Source organism: Brassica rapa, unplaced genomic scaffold (assembly GCF_000309985.2).
Source record: "Brassica rapa cultivar Chiifu-401-42 unplaced genomic scaffold, CAAS_Brap_v3.01 Scaffold0302, whole genome shotgun sequence".
NCBI classification, from domain to species: domain Eukaryota; kingdom Viridiplantae; phylum Streptophyta; class Magnoliopsida; order Brassicales; family Brassicaceae; genus Brassica; species Brassica rapa.
This window is the reverse complement of record NW_022610245.1, coordinates 2,226-12,500: the sequence shown is the minus strand read 5'-3', so window position 1 is coordinate 12,500 and position 10,275 is coordinate 2,226. Positions and strand designations below refer to the sequence as shown.

At 45.1% G+C, this 10,275-nt stretch overlaps 1 protein-coding gene and 1 non-coding gene across 2 annotated transcripts; one reads left to right on the top strand and one right to left on the bottom strand.

Moving 5' to 3' along the window:
* Window positions 1–4,751: 4,751 nt before the first annotated feature.
* Window positions 4,752–5,268, bottom strand: LOC117130012. Its single transcript, XM_033283183.1, has 2 exons — window positions 5,244–5,268; window positions 4,752–5,179 (listed from the first exon to the last, which is right to left on the bottom strand). The coding sequence occupies exons 1-2, from the start codon at window positions 5,266–5,268 to the stop codon at window positions 4,752–4,754; spliced, it is 453 nt and encodes a 150-aa protein (XP_033139074.1).
* Window positions 5,269–9,701: 4,433 nt separating this feature from the next.
* Window positions 9,702–9,808, top strand: LOC117130016. The gene has a single exon (XR_004453496.1). It is a non-coding gene; the product is annotated as a small nucleolar RNA R71 (small nucleolar RNA).
* The last annotated feature ends 467 nt before the right edge of the window (window positions 9,809–10,275 follow it).

Here is a 10,275-nt window from a genome sequence, read left to right as displayed (position 1 = left end):
GAGACATATGTATGCAAAATGCAACCTAGACATGGCTAAATCCTAATCTATATGATGAAAATGCACATGAATAAACGGATAAAACAATGTAAATATGCAAGATATCAACTCCCCCAAACTTGTTCTTTTACTTGTCCTCAAGTGAACTTTCTAAAACTTGCAAGGAGAGAGGTTTGAAGGTGGGAGCTCATAGCCAAAAGAAACACAACTAGCAAATATAATTAGCACACTCTCTTATTACACTCTAGCTTCTCTAGGCCTATCTCAAATCCTTTTGTCTCTACACTCATCATCAAGCATCCACACATTCAAATCAACCAACTCTCACATTCATTAAGCACAAAACATCAGGTGAATTCTTGCAAATGGTCCGTTGGTCCAAGTCATTTGGTTGGGTAAGGGAAGGCTTTTATTCAAGTGATTCAAGAGGTTCAAAACATATGATCTTTAAGGTGGCTTACTCTCAAAACAAGTAGCCTTGACATTGCACATAATATATCTAAGAAAGGGACCAACTCATGCATACAATGCTCAATCTCCATTGTTCTACCCTTTTCCCAAACATACAATTACACAATCATTCCCAAATGTCAAACCCAACTCACATCTCTCACCAAAAGAATTTAAGAACTTTAACTCTTTCTTCTTGAAATCTACAAGGGATTTTTCTACAACCTCAAAACATTTCTTAGCTCCTAACAACTTTGCTAGCCCCCTTTTCTTTCTTTTCTCTTTTTTTTTCGATTTCTTTTCTTTTTTTTTTTATATTTTTTTTTTTTTAGGTTGGGGGCCAAGACTTTTCAAAACTAGAGCTAGAGGTTCTCTACTTATCCCAGAAAATCAATTCACTTAAGCACAAAGAGTCTATCCTTTTTATTTTTCATTTCTCCCAAATCATGATCACAACACTCACCCTCCCACCTATAGCTAGACAATAGAGTGTCCAATCTAGCAAAAATGAGGATCAAGCATTGTCGTTCCCGATACTCTCAACATTATGCGCATGTAAGACTTTCCGAAGAAGGCCTCACTCATCAAACAATGAAAGCTTAAAAGGAAGGAAAGGTTTTGGGAGTGGTCTACCACTAGAGTGTGTCAAAAAGATTGGCATAAAAGATGTGGCAACTCAAGTGTGTATAGCCATGACTCAGTACACAAGGGACCCTAAGCAAGAAGCATTAAGTTCATTCATTGCAAATAAGGTTGTAGTTGGCTTCAAAGACTGAGTTTCAGCAATCAACAAGTTTCAAGAAGAGTTTTCAAGGCTCGAAACATACAAGTCTTTTCGAGAGGTGCATGGCTACTCAATGGTGCAACGTAGTGTTCTTTACAAGGCATTTAAAATCATTGCTCCCAATGCAAGTGAATGCAACCTATATGCTCTAGACTCTCCTAATGGTGCAAATGATGCAAACTAAATGAAAAATCTTTTTTTTTTTATGCAAATAGGCGTGCAATGCATGACTCAAATGAAACACAATCAAAGCAAACATGATCAAATGCTTGGTACCTCCCCCAAACTTGAGTTACACAGTCTCTGTGTTGTCAAAGAAAGAAGGAGATACCGAGAAGAAAACTAATATGCAAAAATGAAATGGTATATACAAGGGAGTGAGAGAAGTACCTCCTATGGATAGTAGGTAGGGGCAGATGCCCCAGCATCGTCGTCGTCAGGAGGGAAGGTGGTGTAGTAACCACCGGATGCTGTACCGGAGCCTCCATACCATGGCTGGCTCTCAACCTCGTCAATCTCGTCCTCACTATCTGAAGAAGCAAGGGATGGGGATTTGTTGCCGGAAGTGGAAGGTTGAGTGGGTGGGTTCCTCCACTTACGCTGAAGCTGCGCAGCAGTGAGGGGGAAACCAAGAGCATCAGGCGGGGGTGGAGGCTGGGGGTTTGAGGTGTTCGCGAAAGCGAAATCAGCTGAGCTACATCCAGCTATTCCTCCCCTAGTTAAAACATCAGCTACTTTCTTCATGAACTTTGCTGAAGTCTTTGCCTGCTTCTTCACAGTCTTGCTGAGTGCCTTGCACTTATCCTTGAGCTTTTCTATCGTTCTGTCCTGAGCTTTGTTCCACCTCTGGAGACGACCAATGTGGTCATGAGCATCACGGAGAGCTCCAGGAGGAAGGACTCCGTCATGGGGCTTGAAGTAGTAGCGCGGAGGTCCATAGATATGCTCAGAGGTGTCTGCAACAGGCGGGTCAGGTTGCGTAGGGACACTCCTTCTCCTTGATGGAGCTGCTTGAATTGGATCGAGAGGCCCGTGTTCTCCAAGAAAGTACTCCTGGGGAATGTTGAAGCTGATAGCTCCAGGTATCTCTAAACTCGTCAGGTTCCGGTTTGGAAGAACCACCTCGACTGGCTTGCCCTGCAAGTAGTAGTGGTAGACGTAGTCTTCCCATACATCCCACTGAAATAGGTGGCAATCCTCAAGTAGGTGCCATCAATGAACCTAGGCCCCGCTGCGTCCTTTCCCAAGGGAACATTCAGAAATTGGAGCAGTGGTGTGATCATTCCGCCTATCCCCATCTTTGGGCGCGAATCAGTGGTGTACCACGCCCAGTCTCTGTAGTGTTCGAGACGGCCCACGAAGAAACTGACCATCCCAAATGTAGCATAGATATCAGTGCTGGGAAGGGGTAACACTCCAGGTTGAGTGTAGGGACGGATAGCCGGCAGAGCAGTCGCATGTTCTCCTCAGTAACAGTACCAGCTTGCTTCCGTGGGTAGAAAGCATGGACTAGCAATCTGTGGAGGTAGCGTACAGACGGGTGTCGGATGTGTGAGTTCTTGTCAGCCCCGGTGGAGTGTCTGTTTCCAGTGATCAACTTCCAAAGCTCTGTGGGAAGGTTCTCACACTTGGGAAGGGAGTGGTCTTCTAGGTCTTGGAATCCCATGACCCTCCCGATGTCTTTGAAGTTCATGTTGTACTCTCTTCCATTGACCTTGAAGCTGATTTTTCCCCATCCTTGCCTCACATGCGCCGTGTCGTGGTAAGTGACCACAAGAGAGGATAGGAACTGACAAGTGACATCCTTGTAGAAAGGATGAGCCATGGTGAGGAGTTTTGGCATCTTCAAATGTCCCAGCATCGCCTCAATATCAGATTCTAGGCCCAACTCCTTCAGCAAATCGAGGTCGGCGAACCTGGTTGGAGCCCAAGTGACCCCATTCTTCAAGTGATCATACAGTTCCTCCACAGATGGAGTTTTTGCCCTGTCTCGATCAACAGCAACCCCTTTGCCCTTTGACATCTTGGCTTTCTTCGTAGGTGCTGGCTCGTCATCACTCTCAGTTTCACCTTCCTCATGGGTGGGAACTGCTACACTTTTCCCAGCCCTCTTCTCTTGTTCTTTCGATTTCCTTGCAGCCAACGTCTGCTGTCGCACAGTCCTCTGCGTCCCTGAGCCAGTTGGCTCGCTGGTTAACGCTTTTCCTCTTAGTGCAAACTCTTGACTTTCGGCTTCTTGCCTCTCAGCTTCCAACCTGCCCTTTGTCTTCTTAACCATTTTCACCTGAAAAGTTACAAACTTGGAAAGGGATAAGTAGATGGAAGTGAAGAAAAAGAAGACTTTGCAAGCGAAATTTTTGCAAGAATGAACTTAACAAATGAATTTTTCAGTTTAAACTCAAGTTCAACACAATGCAACAATGTAACATCTTAACGCATCTAGTGCACCCGCAAACACACCCAATTAAGGTCAAATTCGAAAAACCCCCAAATCCATGAACCCTAATTTTGCCAAAGTGCAAATTAAACTCAATTTCACAGTTAATTCAACAACCCAACATGATAGATAAACTTTCCCTAGTCTATTTCACCACAATCTAGCAAGAAAGGACCAAATTTCGACTTTCAAATTCTAGGGTTCATGGACCTACGAATTTGAATTTAAAAACTCAATACCTTGCTCTGGATGAAAGGAAATGGTGAATGGGTGGTGAGGAATAGACTACAGGGGCGAAAGATTGGATTTAGAAACAAAAAGTAGTTGATTTGGGTGAGAATTGAGAAAGTTTTGGGGATTTTGGTGTGGATGAGTTTGAGAGAGTTTGTGAGTTTGTGAGAGGAGGGGAGGGGGATAGAGTTGGAGTCGCGGGGTTGGGGTAGGTTTAGGGTCGTCCGGTTCGGTTTAGGCTGGTCTAGGGTCGGTTTACTTGAATCAAACCGGGGTTTAGAGTTAGGAAACTTACCTGGACCGGGTCGGGAGGGACGTGAGGGTGTCGCTGGGAGAGGTCGCTCCCGCGTCGTTTCCTCGCGTCGCGAGTCGACGAAATCGCGAGCGACCTTGGAGTGTCGCTCCGGAAAGCTCGCTCTGAGCTGGAGCGACTTGAAGGTGTCGCTCTAGGATGTCGCTCCGCGTCAGTTTTTGAGCGTCCGTTTCGACGAAAACACGAGCGACTCCGAGGTGTCGCTCCCATAACGTCGCTCCCAGCTGGAGCGACCCTTCGACCTCGCTCCGAGACCTCGCTCTGAGGCGATTTTTTTTTCTCGATCCGACGACGAAAACACGAGCGACCTTGTGGTGTCGCTCTCGAAAGCTGTGAGAACTCGCTCCCACGCGCTATTCCTGCTCAAAACTGAACCGATGAGTACCTGCACACAACTTCTCTACCTCTTTTTTTTTTTTTTTATGCAAAAAGATGAAAAATGAAAATATAAATGCAATATATACAAGGATACGCATGGGACTTCCTCCCAAGTGAGCTTGTTTAAAGTCCCGAGCTTGACTTTGCCTCCTTTTAGATTAGGCCGGGGTAGGATCAGACAGTGGAGTTGAAACCCCATCTTCCTCTGGTGCAGTAGCCATGTAGAGCTTAACCCTTTGTCCATTGACTGTGAAGTCTCTTCCATCAGTGCTCCACAAAACTATTGCTCCATATGGTCTAACCTCCTTGACCTTGAAAGGACCGGACCACCTTGACTTAAGCTTTCCTGGAAACAACTTCAGCCTAGAGTTGTAGAGAAGAACTTGGTCTCCTTCTTTAAACTCTCTCTTCAGGATGTTCTTGTCATGGAAAGCCTTAGTCTTCTCCTTGTAGATTCTTGAGTTCTCAAAAGCATCCATTCTTATCTCATCAAGCTCGTGTAGCTGAAAGAGCCTTTTCTCCTTGGCACTCTTGATGTCAAAGTTCAGCAACTTTATTGCCCATAGTGCCTTGTACTCAAGCTCCACTGGCAATGGCAAGCTTTCCCATACACTAGGTTGAAAGGTGTGGTGCCCAGTGGTGTCTTGTACGCTGTCCTATAAGCCCAAAGTGCATCGTCAAGCTTATTGGACCAATCCTTCCTTGTAATCCCCACAATCTTCTCCAGAATAGATTTGATCTCCCTGTTAGAAATCTCAACTTGGCCACTTGTTTGGGGATGATAAGGAGTTGCCACCTTGTGCTTCACACCGTTCTTCTTGAGAAGTCCCTCAAGCAGTTTGTTAATGAAGTGGGAACCTCCATCACTGATTACAACTCTTGGACTCCAAACCTTGGGAAGATGATGCTCTTGAACATCTTGATTACAACTCTAGCATCATTGGTGGGGCTTGCAATGGCTTCCACCCATTTGGAGACATAATCAACAGCCACAAGGATATATTTGTTGCCAAAAGATGATGGAAATGGTCCCATGAAGTCAATACCCCAGACATCAAACACTTCAACTTCAAGGATTGGATTTTGAGGCATCTCATTCCTCTTGGTGATGTTTCCTCTTCTTTGGCAAGAATCACACTTCGAAACAAAGGCTTGTGTATCCTTGAACATGTGTGGCCACCAGAATCCAGCTTGTAATACTTTTGCAACTGTCTTGAAGGTAGCAAAGTGTCCTCCATAGGATGATCCATGACACTGTGCAAGGATCCCATCAATCTCCTCATTTGCAACCACTCTCCTATAAAGCTGATCTTTGCAGAGAATGTAGAGGTAGGGCTCGTCCCAGTAATATCTTTTCACATCCTTGTAGAACTTCTTCTTGGCATAGCCTACAAGATTCAAAGGTTCTCTTCCTGTGGCTAGGTAGTTAACCAGATCAGCATACCAAGGTTCTTTCTCCTCTGTTGCTTTGACTTCTTCCAGCTTCCTACCTGTCTCACAAACTGCTATCACTCCTTCGATAGCCATGATCTGCTCTTCAGGAAGTCCTTCGTCAATAGGGACACCAGACTCTATCCTCAACCTGGACAAATGATCAGCTACTCCATTCTCCACTCCAGGTTTGTCCTTGATCTCCATATCAAACTCTTGGAGCAAAAGGATCCACCTCAAAAGCCTGGGTTTTGCATCTTTCTTGGCTAGAAGGTGTCTCAAGGCAGCATGGTCTGTGCAGACAATGACTTTAGACCCAACCAAGTAGCTCCTGAACTTCTCAAAGGCAAAAACAATTGCCAGCATCTCCTTCTCTGTTGTGGCATACCTCATTTGAGCATCATTGAGGATTTGGCTGGCATAGTAGATCACATGGGTTTTGCCATTTTTCTTCTGCCCCAGAACAGCTCCCACAGCATAATCACTGGCGTCACACATGATCTCAAAAGGGAGATCCCAATCAGGTGGCTGGACAATTGGGGCACTAACGAGTTCACCTTTCAGCTTCTTGAAAGCTTGTAGACATTCCACATCAAAACTGAAGGTAGCTTCCTTGCACAGCAGCCTGGTCAAAGGTCTAGTGATCATGGAGAAGTCCTTGATGAACCTCCTGTAGAATCCAGCATGACCAAGAAAACTCCGGATGTCTTTCACTGTCTTTGGTGAGGCAGACCAACCATAACATCGATCTTGGCTTTATCCACCTCAATCCCCTTCTCTGAAATCTTGTGTCCTAGCACAATCCCTTCTTTGACCATGAAGTGACACTTCTCCCAATTCAGCACAAGGTTGGTGTCTTCACATCTCTGTAGGACCCTGCACAAATTTGACAAACAAGCAGAAAACGAAGATCCGTAGACAGAGAAATCATCCATGAATACCTCCACAACATCCTCAATCAGATCAGAGAAAATTGACATCATGCACCTTTGAAAGGTAGCTGGAGCATTACATAGACCAAATGGCATCCTTCGATATGCAAAGGTGCCATAGGGACATGTGAATGTCGTTTTCTCTTGATCATTGGGATGTATGGGGATTTGGAAAAATCCTGAGTATCCATCAAGGAAACAATAGAATGGGTGATTCGCAAGTCTCTCAAGCATCTGATCAATAAATGGTAGTGGAAAATGATCCTTTCTAGATGCAGAGTTTAGTTTTCGGTAATCAATGCACATTCTATGACCTGTGATGGTTCTTGTTGGTATCAATTCATCCTTGTCATTCTTGATCACAGTGATACCACCTTTCTTTGGTACAACATGCACAGGTGATACCCATTTAGAATCTGAGATAGGGTAAATAACACCAGCATCTAGGAGTTTAAGAATCTCTTTCTTTACAACATCCTTCAGGTTAGGATTTAACCTTCTTTGATGCTCGATAGAAGTCATTGATTCATCCTCAAGATGTATCCTATGCATGCACAAAGAGGGTGATATCCCCTTGATGTCATCTAGTGAGTAACCTATTGCCTTTCTAAATCTTTTAAGTGTTTTCAAAAGTTCAGATAGCTCATTCTCAGTAAGTTCACTACTCACAATGACAGGGTAAGTTTCATTAGGACCAAGGAATGCATACCTTACACCATGGGGAAGAGGTTTAAGCTCCACTTTAGGTGCCTTTAGTTCACTCCAGTCATCCTGCTGGTTGTCCTCTCGTTGAGTGACTGAGACTTGTTGGTGAACCATCTGTGGAAGCTCCTCGTACTGGTCCTTACTGAAAAACGCCTGGTGTGAATCCAGCATCATCCCATAGGCAGTACTCTCCAGGTTCTCAATCACCTCAGCCTCTTCTCTACAGTTAAAGCATGCTGTAGAGGGTCCTCTAGTGACAACTCTTCAAGGAGTTCATCAGCAAGGGCATCCATCTCTTCGATGTAGAACACTTGTCCCTGAACTGTTGGCCTCCTCATTACTTCCTTGATGTCGAAATGCAGAACGTGCCCTTTACCCAGATGGAGATCAATCTTGCCTTCTTTCACATTAACAATAGCTCCTGCTGTGGCTAAGAAAGGTCTTCCAAGGATTAAAGGATCTTGAGCTTCTTCACCCATTTCAAGCACCACAAAGTCTGTAGGGATCTCATAATTTCCAACCATCACTGGGAGGTCCTCTAAGATACCCACAGGGTACTTCACTGAACGATCAGCCAATACCAGAGAAAGTCTACACTTCTTGTACTGAGTGAAACCCAGCTTCTTAGCAACAGATAGGGGCATCAAGCTGACACTAGCTCCCAAATCGCAGAGACATCTATCAAATACCATAGGCCCAAGAGCGCAAGGTAATGTGAAGCATCCAGGATCTTCTAGCTTCTTTGGAATGACCAGCCTCTGAATGATAGCACTGCACTCATGAGTGAGAATCACCATGCCCTCCATCTCTTTCTTCTTTGCAGCTACAACATCTTTGAGGAACTTGCTGTATTGAGGGATCAGCATGAAAGCATCTATAATGGGCATTGTGACTTGGACTTCACTCATTTGCTTATCAAACAAAGCTTTGTACTTCTCTAGCAGCTGCCTCTTGAATCGACCTGGGAATGGAAGCTTGGGTTCATAGGCATGAGGAACAAAAGAGTTTTCACTTGCAGGAGTGACGACTTCACCATCTTTAACTGTTTTCTTCTCTTCTCCAACCTTTCCTTTTCCTTTTGCTTCCACTATCTTTTCCAAGATCTCGTCATTGATCTTCTCATCAACAATCACCACTTCATCATCTATGGTGATGGCAACCCCCTCACTTTGTTTCTCAGCATCCTTGGTGAGAGTTCTCTGAGGTAACTCCTTACCACTCCTGAGAGTGATAGCTTTCATGGTTTCCTTGGGGTTTTGCTCAGATTTACCAGGTAGAGAACCTTGTTGGCGATTTTGTTGAGTGTTCATGGCAGCAAACTGGTTCTCCAAAGCTCTGAACTTGTTGTTGAGCTCATTGTAGCTCCCATCAATCTTTGAGTGAAGATTCTTCAACTCATAGCCAACATGCTTCTCACTTCTTGTTTGAGACTCCAGGATTTGTTTCAGTAGAGCATCAGTGCTGCTGACTTGAGGAGTGGAGGTAGAGGGATTAGATTGTTGTTGGGAAGAATGGTTGCCCTTGTTGTTGAAACCAGGAGGAGGGTTCTGCTGAGGTTGATAGCTGCCTTGCTGATTGTTCCGAGGCTGATAACCACTCTGCTGGTTGTTGGAATAGGACTTCTGTTGGTAGTTGTTGTACTGAAAGTTGGGTTCTTTCTTGTACCAGCTACCATTGTTGTTGATGAAACACAGCTCTTCCTGACCTTCCAAACCCTCAACTTCATGGACAACAGCTGGTGTCTCTTGGCTTGGGTTGCCGACAAAGTGCAGCTGCTCTTGGGTAGCTTTATCAGCAAGGAGGATGTCTATCTTATCCTGTAGAGCTTTCAACTCCTTCCTCGTTTGCTTATCCTCAGTTCTACTGCTTCTGTCGTGGTCTCCACTGTAGACTGCATCACTCTTAACCATGTTGTCAACCAGCTCCTCTGCATCCTCCTCAGTTCTCCCCAAGAAGAACCCATTACTAGCTGTATCCAGTCTGGCTCTGTACTTAGGGAGAGCACCACGGTAGAATGTGCTCAGCAAGCTCTCCTTAGAGAAACCATGGTGTGGGCATTGAGCTTGATAGCCCTTGAATCTCTCCCAGGCTTCACTGAAACCTTCCAAGCCCTTCTGTTGAAAGCTGGAGATCTCGTTTCTCAGCTTAGCAGTTCTTGAAGTAGAGAAGAACTTCTCCAAGAATGCTTTCTTGCAGTCATCCCAAGTGGTAATGGAGTCGCTGGGTAGAGACTTCTCCCACTGACGTGCCTTATCCCCCAAAGAGAAAGGGAATAGCTTGAGCTTTAAGGCATCTTCGGACACACCATTGGTTTTTGACAACCCACAGTAGCTGTCGAACCTGTCCAAGTGATCAAATGGATCCTCTAGAGCCAAGCCATGATACTTGTTGTTCTCGATCACGTTGAGGAGTCCTGACTTGATCTCAAAGTTGTTGGCTGCCACGGCGGGTGCTCGGATTCCCAATCTATGACCATGAATGTTGGGACGGTCGTAAGTGCCAATGGGGCGAGCTGCTCGCTGTTGGTTAGGTGGACCATTGTTGTTAGCGCCATTGACGCCTGCATCTTCTTGATGAACGTCTCCCATGTCAGTGTTCAGTCTCTGCAATTGAG

Excerpts from the sequence above, each read along its gene's own strand:
- LOC117130012 (XM_033283183.1), bottom strand. The coding sequence starts at position 5,268 with ATGCACTTTGGGCTTATAGGACAGC. Across the intron at positions 5,180-5,243 it reads CTTTGGGCTTATAGGACAGC|TGGAGCTTGAGTACAAGGCA; the intron begins GTACAAGACACC and ends TGCCATTGCCAG.